Below are 25,858 nucleotides of genomic sequence, written 5' to 3' on the forward strand. Positions count from 1 at the left end.
ACGTAGATTAGCTCACTGGCGGTGCGTCTTCCCTAGGAAGGCTAAGAGGCATATTTCTATTCTTGTTCCTTATTTGATTATGTGGTTCCTTTGGACGAAAATGAATATCCGTAAGCACATGGCTATTTTTTTCGTGCTTCTTACGTGATTTGGCAGGTTACCCATCATCTTCGTCTTCTTGTGGCGGCGGGGACACTTACCGACACTCATTGGCGGGGATGCGCTCCTCAGGTTGACTTCATGCCACCAGCTCCACCCGTGAGGAGGACTCTCCGTTCTATTATGGTGCGATGGAACCCTCCGGAGTCCCCTTGGGTGAAGCTGAACACTGATGGTTCTTACGACTCACAGACGCAGTGTGGTGCGGGTGGAGGAGTAGGTCGTGATTATACTAGAGCCCTCCTTATTGCTTTCTGCACCCCTTATGCTGTCACTTCCAGTTTTGAGGCTGAGCTAGCTGCTCTGCTCGAGGGTCTTAGGCTGACTATCACATTCTCGTCAGCTCATATTTGGGTTGAGCTGGATGTTGCGGCGATCGTTTTGCTCATGACTGATGGGCATCATGGTCATGCTAGTATCTATCATATTGTTGCATAGACCAGATAGCTTACTCGATACCGGCGGGTTCGTTTCACTCACATACACCGCGAGGGAAACATGCCTGCTGACTTTATGGCTAGGAGAGGGCATCAAGCCCAAGCGTTGACTATGTTCGATTTTATTTCGGCTTCCCATTATTTTCTTGCTCTGTTTAGGATGAATCAGCTTAGTTATCCTAACTTTAGATTCATATATCATGTTGATAGTTAGTTTGTTTTGGGTTCGTTCTTTTTTGATGTTGTTTTATGTGTCCTCTGGATATAGTCACTTTTGGGTTACATCTATGTATGGTTCTGATCTGGGTGGTTTCTTTTTTTCCCTATGGTTTATGTTGGGCGTTGTCACTTTTGCGCAACGTCGTGTATGGGATATTGGTCGATGCTTATTTATAGGTTGGGGGTCTGCCTAACCCATCATTCTTCGGGTGGTGTTGTTTTTTTAAAAAATAAAAAATAAAAAAACTAGTTCCTATTTTGACAATTGTTGATTTCTAAGGAATTAACCTATTTCTATCTATAGCAACATTGGGGAGCATCCTCTTTTGTGCATCTTGATCTCCCGATGTATATATAGTTCGAAGAATGAACTAGCCGTTGGAAGATAGACTTCTTCAAATTTCGATCTGTTGTTCTTTAAGGAACTTCTATTTGTAAGAAGGATTGACTGAGATGTTAGATCTGCACATTTGTAGTGTGATATTGATGTTCAGCAGTCTTTCATATACTTTCTTCAGTAAAGCGGGATTCACATTTCAGAAGCATTAAATGTTCAGAAGATTATACGCTTCGAGGTTGACTTTGCTTTAAGCTTGTTGACCTCAGGGTTGATGTGGCATAAGAGAGTTTGAGCACGAGTAAGCTTGATTTCCTTTAGTCAGTTAGCTTTTAGATGAACTGATGCTTCCATTAGTTTTGTGTTGTGAGCAACAAAGTGTTTTTACTGGTGGCTTGGCACGAACCATGATCAACTAGCCCTTGTTGCTGATCCTTTAAAAACCCCTTTAGCTAGATCTTTTGTTGGGATCTCTTGTCCGAGCTTGATCTCCAACTGGGATTATGCAACATTCGACTTCTTCAATAAACTACATCTGCTTAGAATACTGGATATTCTTAAGCTTTGTTTTGGCCATCAACAAGCTTTAATTGTTGGGTTTTGGCATTAATCAGAATATGTAATGTTTCCAACAATTCTAGTAAATGGTTTCTTTACATTAGCTAGATCTTATTGTATCTTACATTTGGTTTTAAATCTATGGCAGCCCGTGTGCAATATTTGATCAGGATTTATTATTTTTGCATGAAAGTTATCAGCTTCTTTACATGGATGTATTTGATCTGATAATTTTTCGAGCTTTAATAGAAAAAATACAAGTGATAAGAAAATTGATGTGGATTTAATCAAATATGTGAGTGTATGTTGTCAATTGTTATGGAGGTGAGTTTATGTTCTTAATCCTCTTCAATTCACAAACAATTCGATGGATTCATAACTGAATCGCTAATAGTGGTTGTAAATTCGAGTATTAAAGATCGAATTCACAAGAAACACTATTTTTCTAGTTGTGATCAATCAAGCTTTAATACTCGAATTCACAACTGAATAGCTAGTGTTGGTTGTGAATTCAAGTTTGAAAGCTTAAATTCACAATTAAAAATAGTGTTAGTCGTGAATTCGAGCTTTAAAGTTCGAATTCACAACCAACACTACTTACAGTTGTGAATTCAAGTTTTAAAACCCGAATTCACGACTTGAAATATTATTGGTTGTGAAATGTAGATCAAAAACTTGAATTCACAACTAAAAAATTAGTAGATAATTTTTAAGCTTTTTATGTGAAGTGTAAAATGGTATGTGACTACTTTCGATTGTTTAGGATGAATCAGTTTGGTTATCATAACTTTAGATTCAAATATCATGTGGACAGTTAGTTTGATTTTGGTTTGTTCTCTTTTGATATTGTTTCTTTTGTCCTACGGATGTAGTCACTTTTGGGCTACATCTATGTATATTTTTTATTTGTCGATTTTCTTTTCTTCCATGTGGTTTATGTTGGGCGTTGTCACTTTTGGGCAGCGCCATATATGGGATATTAGTTGATGTGTTATTTACAGGTTGGGGGTCTGCCTAACCCCTCACCCATTTGGGTGATTCTTTAACAAAAAAAGTGACGAGCCCAACTTTTGTGCTATTTTTCTTATCGCGTCTAACTGTAGATAGAGTCTTTTCTTGTATTTTTGTGTGTGTTTTGTGTTTGGGAGGACATTTGTCGTGGCAGGGGGCTGAATTGGGCACAATTGAGCGAATTCTATGGGATCTGGGAAGGTGTCCCAATAACCAAGCCAAACCAAAGTCCATAGAATTGGATGCATTTCAAAGAACGAGAGTCACTCACACCAATCTGTTGGGCGCGATGTTGGTCAAGAGGATAGTACCGTTCATAGAAGGAGCTTTATTGTTGCCAGGGCAAGATGGAGCTGAATTATGGGAAAGCGTGTTGAAGCCAAAGCTATTTCCATCGAACAAGATGTTGGCCTGACTACCGCTCAAAAATAGCTTCCACCACAAAGGACATCGAGGGTAAGACATGGAAGACAGATGAAGGAAATGTGAACAAGAAGCAAAGCAGGAATGGCTGGCGTCTGGGGTAGGACGCTGACGTGGCGGATCGAGTGTGAGAAGGACAAGATGCAGGGAATATTATTTTACCCCACGCGCATAATAGATATACTCCTCATTCCGCATATGCACGGATCTCGGGCAATCTTATCTAGAGAGAGACTAGGGGTAAGAAGACTCACTCTAGGGTTGCACCTAGACACTCCTGTTTGAGGCGGACTTTCCCAAGCCCAGCCGCGTGTTGGCCTTCGACCCACGTTAGAATTCCTTATAAATATCCTGTTTCATCTCATTTCTAAGTGTGAACACATGTAGATAGAGAGTCGGGGTGTACCAAAGATAATTTGTTACTAATTTTCTGCATTTACTGTTCTTAAGTCCCGTTTAGGGCAAGACATTTTACCTTAGCTTTTGCTGGCAGATTAGCATCCTGCCTTATTTTCCGTTAATTGTAAGTTTCTTTTATTTTATTCTCATGTCTTATTTATATTTTGTTTTCGTTATTTATTTTATGTGTGGCTAAGTCTTTAAATCTTGGCAAGATGATGTAGATATGATATAACAAATCATGAGGTTGAAATTGCGTGCTGAAAAATAATTACTTGTGTTTTCCCGATTTGCTGAGCAAGATAACAAAGTGTCTAATCCGACTTGATTAGTTAACAAGCCAATAATTAATTGAGTAGAGTTAGATCACCAATTAATCAAGATTATATGGTGTGTACGATCACTGTGCGTCTTGAGAGTATTAGAAGACATGAGAGGTTGAAGTAGACTACGGCCTGCCTTAGTCAATATCAGGTCTATCTAGGGCTCAACGCTTCTTGATTTAATTTTATATGCTGAGGTGTCCTAGTATGTGGTTGGTCAAGATGGTTTATTGGCATAAGGTGTCCCTTGCCTTTGAATGCAAGTAAGGATAGATTTTATTACATAATGGAAGTGCACGTAACAAGTGAGAATGGGGCACATGCCATCGATATAATGTAATGAATATCTTGACCAGTGAGCGATAGTGAGTGATTATCCAAAGATTCGACGTCTTGACCAGATTGCCTTTTATTTCTAATATCTTTTATCTAGTATTTTCAGTTTTCTTTTATTTATTCAAGTCAAGTGAGTCGTGACCACGATGATAGTCCAAATCATCATTTTCCATTTTGCTCGTGACAATCGAAATACAACTACACCAATTCCCTATAGGATCGACCCTAACTTATCACTTGCATTACGCCTGTCTCGGGCAAGGAGTATTGTAAATTTATTTATTCGTAAGTTGGACTGACAAATTCATTAAGACTGAAGTTCAGCTTCATTAGTAAACGTAGCTAATTTTTAACTTTTTTTTTCTTCTTCTTCTTAGTGGATAATTTAAATTTTACTATTTCAAATTGGCCATTTTCAAAGTCCACTCTAACTCTTATTTGTATTTTACTTTTTATTAGAGGATTGGCTTCGGTGATGGAGGTTGCTGGATTCTGTTGGGTTAAGAGAGACTGGAATTCTTGTGGATAGTCCTCTTGTTATGTTGGGCTTTGTCAAGCTTTGTAAACATTAGTTATTTAGTAATGCAATATCTTATTTGGTTATATATATATTGGAGGAAATTCAATTTAATTTTCCTATGAATCTGTGAAGGGATAATTTTCCTCCAATATTTTGGTCACATCAATATCACTTGTGAAGGGATACATTTCAGATTTACTATGAATCTGCTTTCAAACCTTTTTTATTTTTAATTTAATTTCCATTTTCCCCTCCAACAGTTTACTTTCATATTGCATTTACTTTTAGTTTAATTTTTAAGACTACATTGTTAGAGATAAACAAACAGTGGAGCATGTCTTTTAATTTAGTGTTGTGCATGTTTTAATTAATTTCATTTTTCAAATTAATTTAATTATTCATTAATTTTGGTACAATTAGTGACTTTAATTTTAATTATCCATTAAGTTTGTGCCTTCAATCTTTAAATTTAAACACATTTCTTAATTATAATTATGCATTAAAGATATAACACTCAATTAACTAATCACTTTATTACTACACTAAAAATAGGACTCTTATTCCACTCATACTTTACTCAATACATTTCTTAAAATCATATCGTCCAAAAATGAGTACTCATTTCATGGATGAATGGAGTATAACTTTGGCTAGTCTCATGTATTAGCACACAATTTATTTATGTAATAATTATATATATATATATATATATATATATATATATATATAACCAAATAAGATATTGCATTACTAAATAACTAATGTTTACAAAGCTTGACAAAGCCCAACATAACAAGAGGAATATCCACAAGAATTCCAGTCTAAAATCCAACCTGCAAAGAAACTCTAGAAACGAGATTTATGGGGAAAATATGAGAAAATACTAAATCTAAAAATAAATAAATAAAACCTATAAGAATTGCAATGGTTCTAATATTAAATAAATAAATAGAAAATCCAAAAATTAATAAGAATTCCAGCAATCAATTAAGTCAACCCTAGCTTAATTATTCTGATCATTGATGCAAATATAACTTTAATTCATGCAAGCAAACCAGTTATAACCACCGAAGACGCTTCTGACGTAATCTTATTTCTCCTTAATTATTCGGTAATCAGGAAGACGCTTCACTAATTACTACCCTAATCGACTGACAACCGTAAGAGACGCTCTATAGATTTAATGAGTCGACAACATTAATATCTAGAGAAACCCGATTCAAAACCAATAAACTCTGACGCATGATTATTGAATTAAGACTGCTTTTCCCTTGACCCTGATGTGTCAATTTACCACTAATCAAATCTAAACAACAATTACGGATGACCGATTCAATTGGCTGTATAATTATTTCTAACCCACTAAATATTGCGCACTACCTAATGGATTAAAACAATTAATGACGATAAACACGGAGAATCACAGATACAAGCATAAATTAAAGTATAAGAACAAATTAGATCTCACAGAATAATCTTGCTAGTGCTTCCCTAATCGTTGATGGAATAAACGAAATTAGCTAAAACTCATAAGAAAATAAAACAAGAAAAATAAAAATAATAAATTGCGAAGAATGAAAGAAAAGAAAAACTTGAATTAATTTGCTGAAAAATCACGTCCCAACTGCTCTGTTCCAAGTTGGCGTGAACAAACGATGTCTCATTTTTTTTCCTATATGATCTCCCTTATATATAATATTAAGGAAACAAAATTGAAACCTAATCTAATACTACTAACTAAGTAAAGTGGCGCAAGGCCCTAACAAAATAAAAGCTTAATTCAGCCCACAACTAAAAGAATAAAAATTGGTCCACTAAAAGACAAAATAAGAGTCAGCCCACAATTATCTTCTCGTCAATCTTCAATTTCGGACATTCCAGACGGTATGGGCACACCGCTCAGCCTGTTCGCACAGCTCTCTCTTTACAGCTTCACAACTTCCAAAACTCTTCTTAAAAATCGAAGCTTTTCTCCCAAACCTATAAAAAATCATTAAAATAATTTATTAGTTCCACAATTAACTCCAAAAGATAATAATAAGCAGGAACTATGCATTAAAATCAACCAAAAACATTCAAAATATACGTATAAAATACGCCCAATCAAGAAGCAACGGTGGCTAAACAGAGAAAGAGAAATTTATCAACACTAGAGTGCAATAAGGTAGCTCAATTTCTTCTTCAAAAAAGCTGCAACGGAAAGCTGAATCATGGAGCTCAGAAAGTGGCTTCTACATCTCAATTTACCATATTCTCAGTGTGGTCAATAGCATTGCACGACCCTCTATGATGAATAGAGATCATGGTACCTTCACCACATGGCTTGGAGAGACGATTCTTCTATGCCTGAATGGACTTGACCGTGAATTAAGGCGTATCCCAATGCACCCTTCTTGCAGCCTCAATAGTAGAATGCAAGTACGGATTTTTTTTTTCCTTTTATGATTTGCAACTTCTTGTTCGTATAAATGAAATCCTTATATGCTACCCTCACTTATTTTATCTACACCTTCTTGATAGTTTAATTGGTGTATAGGGCTGTCGATCGGTTCGGGTTCGGTTACCCATACCCGAATTTTCGATTACCCGAACCCGAAATTGCCATATTTCACTAACCGTTCCCGAACCATTTTAGGTGTTCGGTTACCCAATAACCGCTTCGGTTACCCGATTCGATTATTTGGGTATCCGAAATACCCATTTAAAAAATTAAAATTCAAATAATTTACTAGATAGAGGATTTGAACCTTAGTTTCTAAAAAATACACAAAGCAACTTATCCACTAGACTAAAGCTTATTCTTATACTTTAAATATATCATAATTTTATTTTTACTAAGACTCGATTTTTTAAAAAATAAATAAATTAATTAATGAATTAATAATTAAAATATGTATAATATATATATTAAATAATTTTCGGTTATTTTGGTTAACCCGTTTCGGTTATTGGGTTAACCGATACCCGAAATTTTTCTAAAAATGATACCCGAAACCGAACCGATAACCAAAAAATTCGGTTATTGGATACCCAAACCCGCAAATTTCGGTTCGGTTAACGGATTATCCAAAACCCGATAACCAATTAGACAGCCCTATTGGTGTATAGGTTCTTATCCCAATACAATATTTTCGATTCAAACTCATTAAGAATATCTTAAATTAACATCATCATTAGTTAGAATGACATAAGTTGAGATTTTAAATTAATATTAAAAGAATATAAGTAACGACTGTTATTTTGGTCATTGGATTAAAATAATAAAAAAATATTATTATTACGATTGCTATTTCGATAATTATTTATTACTTTATCCGTCCTAATTCAATAAACCAAAAGGCTTGGGCGCAGATGTTAGAAAATAAATATTTTATAATAAAATAGGAGAGAGAAAATAATTTTTTTTTATGATATATTTGTCTAAAAAGTAGAAGAGAGAAATGGAGATATTGTTTTTTAAATGAAATGAGAAATAATTATGTGTGGACCACAATGACATTTTATGTGGGGATATTTGTTATGTATTGACTTTTCATTTTAGAAAATGACTTATTGAATTGAGATATCTGAATAAGGCACCGTGACCTATTGAATTTTTTTTTTAATCAGACAAGAGAAGCTATATATAAAACCAGGTACCAGAAGTACCAAAACGAGAGAACAAAGTCAGAGAAACAAAGAAGAGGAACAAGGACCGAGAGGGAAAAACTCCTCAAAAACCAAAAACACGTAGCAAAAGGAACACCTAAGCTGGAAAACGTGCAGCCAAGAACCAACTTCTAAACTCCTGCACCTGAAAAAACTGATTTGAACCGTGACCTATTGAATTGGGAAGGACAGAGTATTAAATACTCCCTTTAATGCCTTAAAAGTGTGCATCACTTTTGATGACACATTTTTTAATAAATGTTAGGTGAGTATGTTGAAAGTGTAAAATGGGACCAATTGTCTTGTAGTATTATGTGGTGAGTAATATTCAAAAATGAAAAATGCACACTTTTGTGGAACGTACCAAAATGACAAAAAAATATACATTCTTATGGGACAAAGTCATGAAGAGAGTATAATAAAATATTTTCAAATAATTAACCACCGAAATATCGATTGTTATATTTTTATTTAAATAAAAATATAAAACAAAAAAATTAACTGGCCGTTGAACTTATATCACAAATAGATCAATAAAATTATAAAATAACATATATACTCACTCCGTCCCATTATTTATGGCACATACCTTTTCGGCACGGAGATTAAGAAAAGTAAGATTGTAGTGTAAAAGTGTATAAATGTATGTGGGCCCATGTGATTTGTAGTGTAAAAGTGTGTAAAGGTATGTGAGCCCATGTGATTTGTAGTAAATTATTACCAAAAATATAAATGAGCCATTTAACTTGGGATACCCCAAAATAGAATACATGTCATTAATAGTGGAACAGATGGAGTATTATTTAATTATCGTTAAATATAGAACTTAAAAAAAATTGAAAATTGATAAATAAATATCAATTGTAAATCGATCGTGAATACTACTTTTTTTTCCACCATTAATTTCAGTCATTATTTGCGTGTTTTTTTTTGTTGAGAATTACAAGACATATCTATTATACGCCCTCCGTTTCACAAAAATATGAACAATTGGGAATGACACGAGTCTTAAAATGTTAATTGAGAATTATTGTGAGTGAAAAATGAGTCTCACTTTATAAAATGTTATGAGAGTAATGAGGAAAAGTAGTGGTGAGTCATGATGATTTTTTTTGTAAATAAGTGTGAGAAGGAGGGATAAAAAAATAAGGGGGTAGTATACAAAAATGGAAATGTTCATGTTTTTGTGAGACACCTCAAAATGATAAATTGTTCATGTTTTTGTGAGACGGACGAAGTATAATCAAATAAGTTACCTGCACGTAGGCAAAACCTCTACACCACACAAAGGTCATAAAATAACTGCACGCTGGCGAGACCACTATCCACACACAAGGTTGTTAAAAAACAGAGGCGTACTTGAGGTGTTTTGTCTCTAAAAGGCAAGGTGTAAGCCTCGGACTTAAAACAAATAAAAATTCCAAAACATTATAAAATCAAAATAAAGCAAATTAAACAATAGATAATTAACCAAATATTAACATAATAACTTATAAATCATAAAAATATCACAATCAAGTCATAAAATGTTCAAATTCAAGCACCATAGTCGTCTTAATTCTTAAGTCTTAAGCTTAACCCCACTTAAAGTCCTAAATACTTAAGTATCATAGTGATATACTCATCATTGCCATCGTCCTATTCCTCCCATTCTTGCTCCTCTTCATCGTCCTCATCGTCAAGCAAACATATGTGGCCTTTACCTAAATTATAATATGTAATGTTAATATGATATAAATAATTAAATATATGAAATTAAAAATCAAAGTTTCACTACTAGAAAAACTCTCGATGTGCATCCGCAAGTGTCAAAAATAGACATGTCATCTATACCCTCTAAATAAGATGACGCTTAAGAAGCATCATCTATGCGCTCATAGATGACGCTTTTATAGTATAGATGACACTTAAAAAGCGTCATCTATGAGCGTATACATGAAAAAGGTGTCATATATATGATAAATACATGACACTTGTTGTTTTGATAGATGACGCTTTAAGCATTATCTAAGATATAAATAGATGACGCTTTTTTATGTTTTAGATGACAATTTTTTACCGTCATCTATTATTTTCAAATTTTATTTTTTTTTTGAATTTCCTGTTCTAAATTTTGAAATATAGTAAATGTAACATTTCAACACAAAATTCAAATCCTCAATAACATATCCATACATTAATTATCCAACATTAACAATCTTACATCCATATTATAGCACAATATCCTAAAAGCTTGGGTTAATGTTTGAATCCACTCTAAACTAATACAAACAAAAAAAGCTCGAAATAGTAGCCGTTGGAACATCATATCCAAAACTAACGAAGGTCTTCATAAACCAATATTGTCCTTTCACTTGTCAATCTACAAAGCAAAATAGTTTAAATAGTTATATGCATTATTTAGATATTATAATAGTGAGATATAAATATTATGAATTATTTCACAAACCTCATGGATCACACAAGAAGCCCAATCCTCACGAACCTCGTCAATCTCACATTGAGAATACACAGATTTATGAAACTGGAACAACATAAGTGCAAAACATTGTATTTAGTAATTATAATAAACGTTAGCAACAAATAAAATGCATTTTTGTTACCGGTTTAGTCAAAGAAATGGAGTCATCACTTTCGCCTTTACTATCTCCTTCATAAACCTCATCACATAAAACCCGCATTGCTTTGAATCAGGTTGCACAGGACCCTACGTTAGCATGTATAGCCTGTATAGGTACAATTTAGAATAATAATAGAAGCGTCATGATTTTTCCATCTGAGAAACCCTAGCCGTCACCATGCAAACTTCGTCGACGGCCGCTACTTCGCCGCCGGTGATGCAACATGATCGTGCGGGGTTGAATCTCCCTCCCGTGTCCAACAATTTTTTTCCTTACCGTCATGGCTGCCATAACAGTACAAACATGCTCTCACAGCCTAGGGTTTCTGCGCCTTCTAGTTCGGTTGATGTTAGCGAGACTTTGGCGACGGCGTATAACCGGCCAACGTCTCCGAGGAATGCAGCGGAGGGGACCTTGGCGACGGCATCTAACCGGCCAAGGTCTCCGAGTGATAAAGGGAATTTGGCGACGGCATCTAACTGGCCAAATTCCCGGTCGTTTTCTCTTTCGGGCCAAGAGCTGATCATGGAATCTGACTTCCGGCCAAGTTCGAATTTGCGTGATGAAGGGAAGAATCATGTGAACGCTGAGGAGGTTCTGGGGAGAAATTCTACTATGGTTAAGAACAATACGACTAGGAGCACTGTGGGGCTTGATAACCCTAGTTCTTCAGAAGCGGGTCGCCAATCTTATGCGATGGCAACCGTTCCCAAATCGACAAGGAGGCCGGAAGTTTTTGCACATCGCTTCACGGCGCTGAAAGCACAAGGTTCTGATCAAGGTTTTATTCTTAAGCTGCCAGCGGAATTCTGTAAAACTCGGCAGGAAGAGTATAAGTTCTCCTTGATTGGGCGTCTTCTTCTCAAGAAAGGAGATAAACCGAGGCCTTCTTCTGAACTGAAACAGGAGCTTCAGACGGTTTGGAAGATTTCTACGGCCTGGAAGCTTATTCCTATGAGCAAGGGTTTTTTTACTCTTAAATTTCAAAACTTGGTTGACAAGAAGATTGCTCAGGCTAGAATTACTTGGGAGCTGTCCCAGGGATCGCTTCGCTTAAGAGAATGGACGAAGGGCTTCAATCCGTATAAAGAAATTTCTTCACTTTGCCAAGTTTGGGTTCGTATTTATTATCTCCCAGTTGAACTTTGGCATCCTGAAGTTTTTACGGCTATCGGTAATGTCATTGGAATGGCTATTAAAATGGATGGGGCTTCGGCTTACGGAGATGTTGGACATTTTGCCAGAATTTTGATTGAAGTTGATCTTGCGCTTCCTCTTCAAGAGTACATGCATGTGCAAGGGGATGACACTTCTTATTATGTGGAATTTTATTACGAACAACTACCTTTGTTTTGTTCTCAATGCAAGATTACAGGGCATAGTAGGGATAAATGTAGACGTTTTAAGCCGGTTGAGAGTACGGTTAATTAGATTGATATGCATGCTGGCGCTCCACCTACTAAGCAGTCGAAAGTTGCTAAGATAACTGAGAATGGACCTCCGAATGACGTGTTTATTCCGGCCAAAAAAAGTGTCTCATTGGAGACCAAGAGATAAGCCTGTTTCTACACATGCTAATGGTTTTGAGATCCTTGAAGAGGAGGAAAACATTACGCGGGAGAAGAAAGTTTCTAGCCCTGATTTACTGGAGAAGGTTTTTCCTCACAAAGATGGGATAGTTGAAGATTACGAGTCTGATAACGACGACTCGTCTCTCTCTGGGAGTCCTAGTCCGCGTACGAGTGAAAATGTGCAAACGATTGGAGCTTCCCCGGGAGAGGGTTTCGGTCTTCAAGCTGAAATCGATGAGACTTTGGCGACGGCATCTATCCAGCTAAAGTCTCAAGCTCTTACAGAAAAGGAGAAGATGTTGGCGACGACATATAACCGGTCAATATCTCCTATAAGCACTGGAGAGAAGGAGATCTTGGCGACGTCATCTAACCGGCCACAATCTCCACAACCTCTGGAACTGGTTCAGGATGATAGCAACAAGACCTTGGCGACGGAGTCGCTGCGGCCAAAGTCTCAGGTTGGAGGAACGGAGGAGCGGTTGGCGGCGGACTCCTACCAGTCAATATCTTCTCTTTTAAGGGAGGATTTGCGACAGCCTGGTTTTGTTCAGGAGGCGCCTTTAGGAGCGGGGGTTTTGTCTAATAGGAATTCTGGAGTGAATGAAACTTTGGCGACGGAGTCTAACCGACCAAAGTCTTCACAACTATAGAAACAGGCTGGAGCTGATCCGGACGCTGAGGTGCAGGTGGCTGAGGTAGCTCGTCAAAAGAAGATGGTTGCTCTGGAGAATAACATGAAAGTGCAGCGGGCTAGTGCGCTGGTTTCAAAAGATCAAGTTAAAAGGCCGCGTGGGCGATCTCCTAAGTCTGACAGAAAACCTCCTGCTGATGATGGTATTAAAAGCAGGTTGAGAAAGCCGCAGGTGATGCCTAATCCGGAATCAGTTATGTTGATTGACAGTAAGCTTAAAGCAGCGTTTGATGCTGGGACTCAACCGAGGGATTTTATGGTGGATTTTAGTGGGTCTCACAGTGCTCGATCTATGAGTAATATTGCTTCGCAAAGCTGGGCTGATGAAGTGGAAGCGGCCAACGCCGCATCTGAGTAATTTTTTGATGAATATCCTTACATGGAATGTACGTGGGTTCACGGATGAGTCCAAACGCATCCTTTGGGAACACTGTCACACTTTTTCTCCGATGATTGTTGGTATTATTGAACCAAAGTCGGACTTCAAAAAATAAACTTCTAGTTTCTGGTCTTCTATTAATCTTTTGCCTGGTCATCAGAATGCGAGGCAAGACAAGTGCTAGAATATTTGGATTTTCCATCATCCTGATGTGGATTTTCGGTTAGTTTTTTCTTCTGATCAAGTGATTATTGCTGACTGCTCTTGGGCCTATTTGGTTTTTCGTGTGGCGGTGGTTCATGGTGCTTCAAACTATGTGGAGAGACGGCTGCTTTGGGCTGATCTGATTAGGTTCGCTTCGGGTAGTATGGTGATTATGGGCGACTTTAACGCTGTCAAGGGAGCTCACGAGAGAGTCAGCAGCCATATGCCGGAACAGATCTCTTGCCGAGATTTTTGCTCGTTTATTAGCGATATTAGTTTTATTGAATCCTCCATTGTGGGTTTGCGTTTCACTTGGTCTGGTCGTCGTTTCATGCCGAGCCATGTGGAGTCTCTGCTTGATCGTGCCCTTTATTCGGATTCTTTCTCGGATTATTGGTTTTCTGTTCACACTCAGAATCTTGCTAGGGTTACGTCTGATCATTCTCCTATTGTTTTACAATGTTGCTTGCCTCCTCAAACGCGCCGTCGTTTTTTCAGGTTTCTCAACATGTGGGTTTCTCATCCCAGTTTTTTTAGCATGGTGGATGCTTCTTGGTCTCAACAATTGGAGGTTTTGTGTCCAATTTACTTGGTTATGGTGAAGCTAAAACGTCTTAAACGGGCGTTGCAAAGCTGGAACAAAAACACTTTTGGACATGTTGACAACTTTGTGACTGCTGCTCAGAAAGAGTTGATGGATATTCAGATCAATATTTCTTCACAGGGATATACGGATGAACTTTTTGACGAGGAGATACAAGCGCAGACGAATATTAATGTGGCGCTCTCTCAAAAGAGCAGTTTGTTACAACAAAAAAGCCGGGTGTCTTGGCTAAATGATGGGGATAGAAACACAGCTTTCTTCCATGCTTCGCTGCGTTATAAACATAAACCTTGTAAGATTCAGTCTTTGATGATCGATGGAAATATGGAGATGGATCAAGACATCTTTTTACTGATGATTCTGGCTCTGATGTTGGAATTACAGCTGTTGAGGCAGTTATTGAGCATGTGGTTTCGGATGAACATAATGCCATTCTCTCGGCAATACCAACTGATGAAGAGATTTCTGCTGCTGTTTTTGGCTTGGATTCCAATAGCTCCCCAGGTCCTGATGGGTTTTCTGGCAATTTCTTCCAGGTTTGCTGGGACATCATTAAGAACGATATCTGGAGGGCTGCTCGCGCTTTCTTTCTTGGATCTTATCTGCCCACGGGTTGTAATTCCAGCACAATGGTTCTCATTCCGAAGAAAAAGACTGTGGTTTCGGTTTATGATTTGAGACCGATCGTTCTCTCCAACTTTTATTCAAGATTATTTCTAAAGTGTTGGCTGTGAGGCTCAGTTCTGTTGCTTCGATTTATGTCTCCCAGAATCAGTTTGGTTTCATTCATGGACGCTCTATACATGATTGTATCCTTCTGGGATTAGAGGGTTTCAACTGCATGCGTCGCACGGGGCGTGGTCAGAACATGGCCTGCAAAATTGACATTAGGAAGGCTTTTGACACCCTTCGTTGGGATTTTTTACTGAATGTTCTTCGTACTTACGGGTTTGATGATAAATTTATTAAATGGATTGACATCATCCTCCATTCTGCCAGGTTGTCCATTCTTTACAACGGTCAGATACATGGTTATTTCGGCTGCATGAGAGGTGTTCGGCAAGGCGATCCTCTCTCTCCCATTTTGTTCGGCATTGCTGAAGATGTCCTTAGCTCCTTGTTTATAAATTGTGTTGATTCTGGTCATCTTACTCCTATGGCTATGACTCGCAATCTTCCGTTTCCCACTCATCTTTTATACGCTGATGATATTCTGGTGTTCTGTAAGGCTTCTGTTAGAAATGCTAAGACGATTAAGAAGATTCTTGACTACTATAGCTGGATGTCTGGGCAAGTTTGTAGCAATGAGAAATCGCATGTTTACTTCTCTTCCAAAACTTATGCGGTTTCAAAGCGTGCTATCTTGCGCGAGCTGGGTTTTGTGAGTGGCAAAGCTCCCTTCAATTACTTAGGTGTGCCTATTTTTCATGGTCGCTGCAGAGCCTCTTTTTTTCGACCGATTCATGATAGAATTATGGCAAAATTTTCTAGATGGAGAGGGCGGCTTCTTTCCATGGCTGGTCGCCTCTGTTTGGTCAAGTCGGTTATTTAGAGCTCTGTGACTCACTCTATGTTGGTTTATAAATGGCCGAGGTCCTTGATACATGAACTTGATGAAAAGTGTCAGAATTTTATTTGGACCGGGGATATCACGAAGTCCCCGTCTTGCTCGATTAATTGGAGCCGAGTATGCGCTCTTAAGGAGGAATGATGGTTAGGTGTTCGTTCGTTCTCTATTATGAATAAAAGTTTCCTAATGAAGATGGCTTGGAAGGTTATATGTGGCAAGGCCTTCAGTTTTCAGATGCTTCATTCTCGCTATTTGGATGTGTTTGGCAGAGTGAGGTGTGATTCTGTGTCTTCTTCTATCTGGCTGGGCTTAAGGGATGAGGTTAGTGCTCTGGTTGATAACTCTTATTGCTACGTTGGTGATGGTACAGCCACTAATTTCTGGTGCGACGATTGGTTGGGCTATAAGATCATTGATAAATGTCGAATACCTCATTTTGTGGCGAATCTTCTTAGACATTCAGTGGCTGACTATTATTATGATGGTATTTGGCATTTTACTCAAGAGTTTATTAATAATTATCCGGAGATTGTTGCCGACATTTTGCTTTTCCCTCTCGGCAATGATAAGGATGCTCGTTTTTGGAAGCCTTCTCTGCACGGCAAAGTCACTGCTGCTCTTGCTTTTTCCAATAATTGCCATAGGTTTCCAAAGGTTAGCTGGGGCTCTTGGATTTGGAAACCTTATATTCCGGTGCGCCGATCTTTACTCTGCTGGAGAGTTCTTCATGAACGTCTTCCTACTTATGATCGGCTGATCAGACACGGAATGATTATGCCCAATCATTGTGTCTTTTGTCTCGCTGCGGATGAGACCATTGATCACATTCTGTGGTCCTGCAGCAAGATTCAATCTATTTGGCTGGAGTTTTTAACTTGGTTTCAATTCCCTGAAGCCATTGTTGCCCCCGATATTCATAGTTTTTTAGTTCGTGCTTGGGGCCGAAAGTTCAGTTCTCAGCTGGACTGTTATTGGAGAGCGGGTATCATTGGTATCTTATGGGCGATCTAGTCCCTAAGGAATTCTTGCATCTTTGACAATGCATGGTTTGATCATAGGCATGTCATTAGGATTGTTAAAGTGTCTTTCAAAGAAATGGAAAATAATTTCAAGCTTGGGCATATGGATAATTCTTGGAGAGATTATACTATCCTTCGGGCTATTGGAGTTACCTCGCGTGCTGCTCCTCCGATGGAGTTTTTATCTGTTCATTGGTGGCCCCCGGCGTCGCCTTGGATCAAGGTCAACACGGATGGTTCTGCGATGGGATCCACTGGAAATATTGCTGCTGGTGGGGTTTTTCGTGACAACTTCAGTTGCGTTCGCGACTGTTTTCATTATAAGGGCGGCGTGGGGTTCGCTTTTGAAGCTGAACTCCTTGCAGTTATTAAAGTTATCTTGATAGCTCACGATCGGGGCTGGAATCATCTATGGATAGAGTCGGATTCTACGTATATTGTTCATTTGCTTTCAGAGCGCTCTACGGCTGTTCCTTGGCGCTTTGTGGCTTCTTGGAGCAAAGTCCTGATCATTCTTTCTGGTTTTCATATTCAAGTGTCTCATATTTATAAATAAGGAAATAAACCAGCTGATATTATGGCGAACTATTCAAGAGAGGAAGGGTGGTGGCCCCATGCCATTGAGGAAATTAAGACTGCAGCGAATCTGGATATGGCCACTCATAGCCACATCCGGCGGAGGTGATCGCGTGTTCGAATGGTGCGGTATTGTTTGGTTGTTTGATGGCGGTGGTGCGGCATGACTGCGCGTTTTGGGGTTTGGTTTTGTTGTCTTCTGCTCGAACTCAGAGGGTCGGATAGCGGTTCCGGAGCGTGGCAGCTCTGGTTTCTGCTGCTTTCGAACGAAGGGCCGGAACTGACTCTGCGGATCGGATACAGCTCGGAAGTCTCTCTGCTCTGGATTCGTACTTGGGCAGTTCCAGTTGTGGAGATTTGTTGCTTGTGTGGTGCAGGCTTTCTATCGAGCATTTGGTGCACAGTTCGAATTTGGTTCAACCCTTTCATCGAACACTTGGTGATCGGGCTTTTTTCTGGCGTTGGAAATGCAACTGCCGAGATTTTCATCGATTTCCTTTGGGAGGGTTCTGGTTTGTGGGGTTTTTCCAGCGACGGGGTTTTGCCGATTGTGTTTTTCTTTTGTCTTGAACGGATTTTTGGGTTTGTTTTTTGTGGAGAACTCACGGCGACGGCGTATAACCGGCCGTGTAGTTTTCCTTATTTTTTGTTTATGTTGTTTTTGCTTCCGGCGACGGCGTCTTACCGGCCGTGTAGCTTGTTTCCTTTGGGTGAGAGCCGGGATAGTTTGGGGACGATGGTTAGGCCGGAGTTCCGGAAACTTTCCCTTCCGCTCTTCACCCTTTTTCTTTGTTTTGTAGACGAGTACACTTTTTCCTTTTTACGATTTTTCCCTCTGGGTTTTCCGTAAAAAGGTTTTAATGAGGCTCGGCCCTTAGTCTGCTTCTCTTGTGCTTTCAAGGGTTTTTTTAGGTTTTTTCTTTTCTTTTTTTTAGTAATATCGCAATTTAATAAATTAGAATAATAATATATGTTACATTTCCTTAAAAGTAAACAAAATCAATCTCAAGTTTAATAATCTACCAAGTTCTTGACAAAACGATTCCATAATTTCTATTTTATACCAAGTTCTTGACAAATTCATTCCCTAAATAGAAATTTCTATTTTCTACCAAGTTTTCAACAGCCCTATTCACAAATTCATCACCAACAACACCAACAACAATATGTCAAACAAAATACATTATTGCCAAATTCTCTTATTCATACCCAACAGTTTTCTATTATTTTGAAGTTATGCCTACTAAACAAATCAAAGATAGAGTTACACAGCTGACAGCACAAACTAAATTTGTGATTTATAAATTTCAAGGTATAGAAAGATCTAAACTATTGAATTAAACAGAATATTTATCTGCTGTCATCTCTAATATATGATGATGTGTATATATATATATATATATATTAAGATGAGATCTATGTATATCTATAATATGGTGATATTGTGTGGGTGAAACCATCTTTTTCATTAACACCAGATATTTGTTACACAAGAAATCTAACATTCTTAGCAAATAGAACATCCATAGCTCATTGCAACTGAGCTCATAGCAAATAGTAATGCAGCAACTTCTTTAACTAAGTTGTCTATTGAACTCTTTACAAGTATAGTGCACCAACAGCAAATTACAAGTTATCAGAAACGAGCATCTCAAGAAAAAGCAAGTGAACAACAATAATTTGGGAACTTACTTCAATTGTGCAGATTGTTACGATTATGGGGGTGTAATGAATCCAAATAAGGGTTGATGAATGACCTGAATTTATATGAAGAGTCAGATGAAAGGATACATGAAGGTAGCTTGCTAAGAGCAAATTAAAACTCTTTTTTGAATCAGTAAAACACAGATGAAGCAGGACCATCAAAAGCATGGGTTTTATATACTTCAACTTTCTGAATGATCACAAAGAGTATAATTGGATGATTGACGGAGTTATCATTTGTCTAAATTCTAAATTTGATGTATGTGCAAATTGGCAGCTGGATACTTTTCTGCAATTTCAGCTGGATACTTTACTATTTTGGTGTGCAGGATTTTCCGTTATGACTGAAAGTCTGAAATTTTAACATAGTATGATATTATCTTACAAATAAGAAAGTTCTTTTTGCATTTTCGAAAAATATACAGAGGATATATTTTTAATCAATGATTAGTAATTCAATTCAATTTATACAATGCTAATGTTGGTAACCAAAGCTGTCATCTTCAATGGCAGCATAACATATTCCGATAAAGACATGAAAAGCAAGCGAAGGGACATGAGATGAGCAGAGGAAGAAACTCAATGTAAACGTGGTCCAAACCATAAATTTCAATTCTACCTATTGAGTTTTACAATGGTTGAAACTTCACAAGGAAATCTCAAAAATGTGCAGCACATAACAATAACAATAATATGAAATCAATTGTGTATTATCAAACTTAGAATCTTAGAAGAGGAAAGGAGAGTTTGCAGTACCTGTTTAGTCAAGCCAAGGGAGCGACGGCGACGAGCTTTTGCTGCCTCACCGAAATCTGAGTACAGGTCGTGGGGACACAGAGGGCGGTGGCACCGTCGGATTCCAGTAGTGACAGCAGGGAACTCGCGTCGTCCGAGGCAGCAGAATGAGAGAAGCTCCGGCGTGAATGCTGCTCAAGAGTCGTCGTCAAAAGCTGGTGGTTGAAATCGCGTCGTCGGAGGTGCGGTGGTGGTCGGAGGTGCGGCGACGGTCACAATGGAGAAGGATGCGGTGGTGGTCGGAGGTGTGGCAATTTCAGACTAGGGTTTGCTAAGGACGAAGGGAATTTCTGAGAATGAAAATGGTTTGTTCGCTAAGGACGAAGGATAAGTAATTAAATCAGTTTTGTTTCTTATCCAAGGCGGAAATCTGGGTTATTAATATATTTCGAATAGTTTTATCAACAATATAATTAGATAGTTTTATTTCAAGGTCATGGGTTCAAACCCCATGGGAAGCGTTTTTAACACATTTTTTTCTTTTAATTTTATAAAATTATTTCATCATAATTTTTATAATAAAAATTGACTATATCAAAATTTAAATAGTTTAATCAGTAATAATAAAATTATTAGAAACACTACTTAAAAAAAATCTTATAAAATTTTTAATAGTAATTATAGATTAAGGATTTAAATGTTAAAAAAAATTAAAATAAAATAAAATTTTGAACAGCACTATCATTCATGACGCTTTTCATAAAGCGTCATCTATATTAATTCAGAAACACGCACATAGATGACGCTTTTCATACAGTGTCATATATGTTATGAATAGATGACACTTATGCATGACACTTCTTGTACAAGCGTCATCTCTTTCAATCTTGATACTTCATACATGACGCTTTTTGTACAAAGCGTCATCTAAACCAAAAATGCGCTCATAGATGACGCTTTTATAAAAAAAGCGTCATCTATCTACTGTCATCTATGTGCATTTTTCTAGTAGTGTTTACCTTTGTTAGTTATGCTCTTTTTCTTTCTTTTGTTACTTCCACGGCCACGAGGCCTACGACTTGAAGGTCCCTCCTCAATTTGCAGCACCGGCACATTATCAAGAAGGTCTTGGAATTCTCCATCACTCATGGGTGTGGTATTGTTGCCACTCGACTCATTGTCTTGAGTCTCATTGTTGTCCACATACCATTCATCATCGAAGGACAAATGTTCTACTTCCAAGGGGTCTACATCACCCTTAACCTGCTTTTTCCAATGTCGGTCTCTCAACTTCTTATTGTACATGACGTAGACTAAGGAATTCAGCCTCGAAGTGAGTAGTTTATTCCTTCTCTTCGTGTGCACCTATAAAATTATGTATATTAATATAAGTAATTATGAAAACTTAAATCTAAACTAAATTAATTTGTTAAAGTAAAAGTTTAATACCTAATTGAACATGCTCCAGTTACGCTCACAAGCTGATGCCAAACATGTTAGACTCAATATTTTAACAGCAAAGCTTTGAAGCCCCGGAGTTTCATCTCCAAATTGAATCCACCAGTTTGCTGTTATTGAAGCAAATAAACAAATAGTTAATAAACTATGAATTCAGCTTATAAATCATAATCAATTTAAATAATTAATAAACTATCACTTAAGTATTACCAGATGTTCTTGTCGAGTAAGTGTCCAATGATTGCTCTATCCCAAAAAGTCCTTGTTTCCCTTGAAACGCATCCAATTGCACATTTGTCCTTTGATAGGTCAGATGAGGGAATTAGTTTCTCCATACAAGACAGCAACCCCTTCTTAATTTCAATATGATTTGAGAAATTATCGGCAGATTGGAATCTAGGATTTAGAAAGTGAGCTGCAGCATGTATATCGCGATGCAATTGATGTTCCCACTTGGCATCAATGATCTCCCAGATTTCCTTGTACTTCCCAATCTCATTTCCCAAATTTTTGGCAATATGCTCTTTTGCTTCATCCATTGCATCATATATGAATCCCATTGCCGGCATTTGCTCACTATCCACCATTCTCAACACCTTTACCAATAGTCTTGTAGTGGTAAGAGCATATACAACACTGGGCCAGAATGTATTGTCATTTAGGATGATCTTTTTTATCGCCTTGCTTTCACTTTTGCTTGCCCATGTGCTCTTCGCCCAATCTGTAGAGGTGAACATAGCTTCCAAAGATTGCTTTGCCTGAAGCATACTCTCCAAAGTAAGGAATGTCGTGGCAAATCTAGTAACCGATGGGCGAATCAACTCTCTGTTGGTGAATTTTCTCATCATCGCCAGGATAAAACCATGATTATAGATGAAATTGCTGACTTTCCTTGCCTTCAACAATGCATTTTTGTGCTGAGGTAGATCGCCAATTTTCTCAAGCATCAAATCCATGCAATGGGCAGCACATGGTGTCCAATAGATATGCTTCTTTTTCTACGTCAAAAGCTTGCCGGCAGCCTTGTAGTTGCTCGCATTGTCCATCACAACCTGCACTACTAATTCATCTCCAACTTCTTCCACAATCCCATCGAGGAGCTCGAATAATAGGTTGGCATCTTTCACAATGTCTGAAGCATCAACACACTTGAGAAAAACGGTGCCTTATTGATCAAGAAGTTGATTAAGCTTCTTCCCTTCATATCCTTCCAGCCATCTGATAAAATGGACACTTCCATTTGCAGCCAAGTCTTTCGAACATCTCCAACATATTTATCGGTGGACTTCACTTCTTCCTTCAGTATCCAGTTGCTCAACTCATAGCGCGAAGGAGTTTTCAATCCTCTACCATATTCTGCAATAGATCTGCACATGCCCACAAATGAGGTGTTTTCAATGCAATTAAACGAAACTCCATTCTCAAAGAAGAATCGACCAATGTCTTGACACACTTTTCTTGTCAATTCTTGGGAATGAAAAGAATGTGGGGGTGGGGGGGCTATAGCCTGTGCTGGGCAGGTAGCTTGTACATCCTCAACGTCGGGATGTACAAGAAACCTATCCATCGGTCCTCTGAGACTTCGAGTATCCGAACCACCATTACTCATCGCACTCGAATCATAATCATAGTATGCACCGGCAACAATTTCATTCTCAAATCGTTGTCGCTTCTTTTGCTTAGTGTTTAGAGAATTCTTCAAGTAATCATCAATTACTTTTTTCACCTCTGGTGGCACATTTGGACATGGCTTTGCATTCCGATGAGTATGAGCAAGATGGTCTTTCATTCTTCTCACTCCAGCCGTAATCAATTGTTTGCAAAAATTGCATTCACTATAGAAATAACTCTTATTCCCTGGTAGTGACTTTCTCGATCCATACTTACAACACGGATCACTCACTTTTGGTTCTCTCGAAGCCATTCCTACATGGCGAATCAAGGACCAACACCTAATCTACAAAGCGATAAATATGGACTATACCTAGTGTGAGTGATCGGAGAAGGCAAAGTAAACAATCGGAAAACTCAGAACAGGAGAAAAGTAGTTGTTGTATTCGAAAATAAGAGATAGCGTAGCCTACAGTGCACGAGCTCAAGGCTTATTTATAGATTACATGGGAGGGTAAAACAGTAAAATCGGCATACACGCATGCGCCTTGCGTGGTCGAGGGTATGATGGTAAATTCGTTTTTACAAGGGAGACTTCCCCGTACTTCTGGTGATTCCTCTGGCGAAAGTGGCTTCTCTGGCGAGAATGACTTCTCTGACGAAAGTGGCTCCTCTGGCGAAGGTAGCTTCTCTGGCGAGTATGACTTCTCTGTCGAGTGTGACTTCTCTGGCGAGCGTGACTTCTCTGGCGAGAATGGTTCCTCTGGCGAGTATGATTCCTCTGGCGAGGATGACTTCTCTGGCAAGATTGGTTCCTCTGGCGAGTATGATTCCTCTGGCGAGGGTGACTTCTCTGGCAAGAATGGTTCCTCTGGCGAATATGATTCCTCTGGCGAGGATGGTTCCTCTGGCGAGTACGCTTCTTTTAGCGAGTACGATTCTTTTGATGAAATCTACCCCGCTGCTCCCCGTGACTCCACTGGCAAAGAGATTCCTCCGCTCTACACATATTACTCCTCATCACTACATATCCAATGAAATAAAACAAAAAGTAAATCCTAAAGCTTTTCTCTACAATATGAAACAGTTTAATACAGCCTATACAGCAACTTAAAAAAAAGACGTGTTGCTGTTCTTATTCACTTCTTAAGAGACTTAACTTGCATGTAATGTAATAAGCATGTTAACTAAAAAAAAAACATATTGTTGACTTGTTGTTCTTATTCTTAACAAATTACAGACTTAACTTGCATGCATGTATGTTATAAGCATGTTAACCAAAAATAAAAATAAGACATGTTGTTGACTTGCATATTAAAAAAAAAATACATACCTTAGTTGCAGCCTTGCTGGCGCCGAAAACTGGTGGAGGTTGGTGGCGCCGGAGGGTGCTGAGTGAGGAGTGAAGAGAAGAAGAGAGCAGAGAGGAACATAAAATGGCGCTGGAGTTTTTAATTTTTTTACTTTCTATTTTTCAGTTTTAAGTAAAATTAGGGTTAGGTTTTTCTTTAATTGATATAGGCTTAGCAAAAAATAAAAACCTTTAACCTAAAAAAGCCCAAAACAAACTTAATTTGGCCACACATACAGAGGCGTGCCTTTCACCAGTCGAGGCTTAAGGCGCGCCCTGGGCGTGCGCCTCACAATCAAAAGGCTTAAGCCTCAATTTATGCATGTAAGGCTTAAGCCTTGGGGCGCTTTGTCCACGCCTCAGGCCGAGGCGCGCCTCATCGATGCCTTTTACAACATTGTCCACACAATGATGGAAAAACTACACTACGCACAGATGAGATTGAATTCAAGACTTGTCAGGCTTTCACAAATGAAAGTTTTTGAATGTGTCAATTTTGTCACTTGAGTTAAGACCTCTACACCACACAAATGTGATAAAATAATTGCACGCTGGCGAGACCACTATCCACACAATGATGGAAAAACTACACTACGCACAGGCGAGATTGAATTCAAGACCTTTCACAAATGAGAGTTTTTGATTGCGTCAATTTTATCACTTGAGTTAAGCCTCATTAGCTTCGTTAATCGTGATTGTTGATCAAGCATTTTCTAATAATGCTAATATCATATTGTATTAATAATTTAAAATTTGACAACTTTCTAATTGTATTCACATGAGTCCATGACTATTGAAAATATAAAAGAAGTATGTTAGTTTTTTTTGCCACTCATGTTTTTCATTTTATTATGCATGACAAATAAACATCATTACTTCCTAATTATGGTGTGTTTACTTTGATAGAAAATGTTAGAAAAAGTACATTTTCCATCATTTTCATATGTTTTCTATGATGGATAATTTTCTCCGGTCAGGCTGGAAAATTTATTCGGGCAGCTCTTTTCACTCATTTTCTCACAAATGTTGGATAATATTATCCTATTAGGAGGGTGTGAAAATATTTTTCAACATTTCCAATTTGTTTATCCATTTATTTCTAACAAAGTAAACACATAATAAAGAAAAGGAGAAAAAGATAATATTATCTCACATTTTCTTATCCATCATTTTCAAATGAAAATTTTACTACCAAAGTAAACACACCCTTAGTATAAGATAAAGTTAAAAAATCAATACATAATAAAAAACACAAAAGATAGAAAGGAAAGAATGAAAGTAACAAAAGATAGAAACGCCGTCTGTGGGAATCGAACCCACGACCACGTGGTTAAAAGCCACGCGCTCTACCAGCTGAGCTAAGACGGCTACATGATGTATAATTGAATAAA

The 25,858-nt window shown here is 38.0% G+C and overlaps 1 protein-coding gene, 1 long non-coding RNA gene and 1 other non-coding gene across 3 annotated transcripts; all 3 read right to left on the minus strand.

The window, feature by feature from the left end:
* Positions 1 to 10,518: 10,518 nt before the first annotated feature.
* Positions 10,519 to 20,488, minus strand: LOC131026328 (uncharacterized). The gene is made up of 5 exons (XR_009102241.1): positions 20,069 to 20,488; positions 19,301 to 19,365; positions 10,974 to 11,096; positions 10,820 to 10,894; positions 10,519 to 10,732 (listed from the first exon to the last, which is right to left on the minus strand). It is a non-coding gene; the product is annotated as an uncharacterized LOC131026328 (long non-coding RNA).
* A 564-nt stretch (positions 20,489 to 21,052) lies between these two features.
* Positions 21,053 to 22,461, minus strand: LOC131025744 (uncharacterized). Its single transcript, XM_057955530.1, has 3 exons — positions 21,716 to 22,461; positions 21,609 to 21,615; positions 21,053 to 21,412 (listed from the first exon to the last, which is right to left on the minus strand). Exons 1-3 carry the CDS (start codon positions 22,459 to 22,461, stop codon positions 21,053 to 21,055), a joined length of 1,113 nt encoding a protein of 370 aa, XP_057811513.1.
* A 3,301-nt stretch (positions 22,462 to 25,762) lies between these two features.
* TRNAK-UUU (transfer RNA lysine (anticodon UUU)) lies at positions 25,763 to 25,835 on the minus strand. The gene has a single exon. It is a non-coding gene; the product is annotated as a tRNA-Lys (tRNA).
* Between the last annotated feature and the right edge of the window lie 23 nt (positions 25,836 to 25,858).

The sequence above is a fragment of the Salvia miltiorrhiza genome, chromosome 5 (genome assembly GCF_028751815.1).
Source record: "Salvia miltiorrhiza cultivar Shanhuang (shh) chromosome 5, IMPLAD_Smil_shh, whole genome shotgun sequence".
In the NCBI taxonomy this organism is placed as follows: Eukaryota; Viridiplantae; Streptophyta; class Magnoliopsida; order Lamiales; family Lamiaceae; genus Salvia; species Salvia miltiorrhiza.

Coding starts and splice junctions, on each gene's coding strand:
- LOC131025744 (XM_057955530.1), bottom strand. CDS start 22,461: ATGGATTTGATGCTTGAGAAAATTGGCGATCTACCTCAGCACAAAAAT.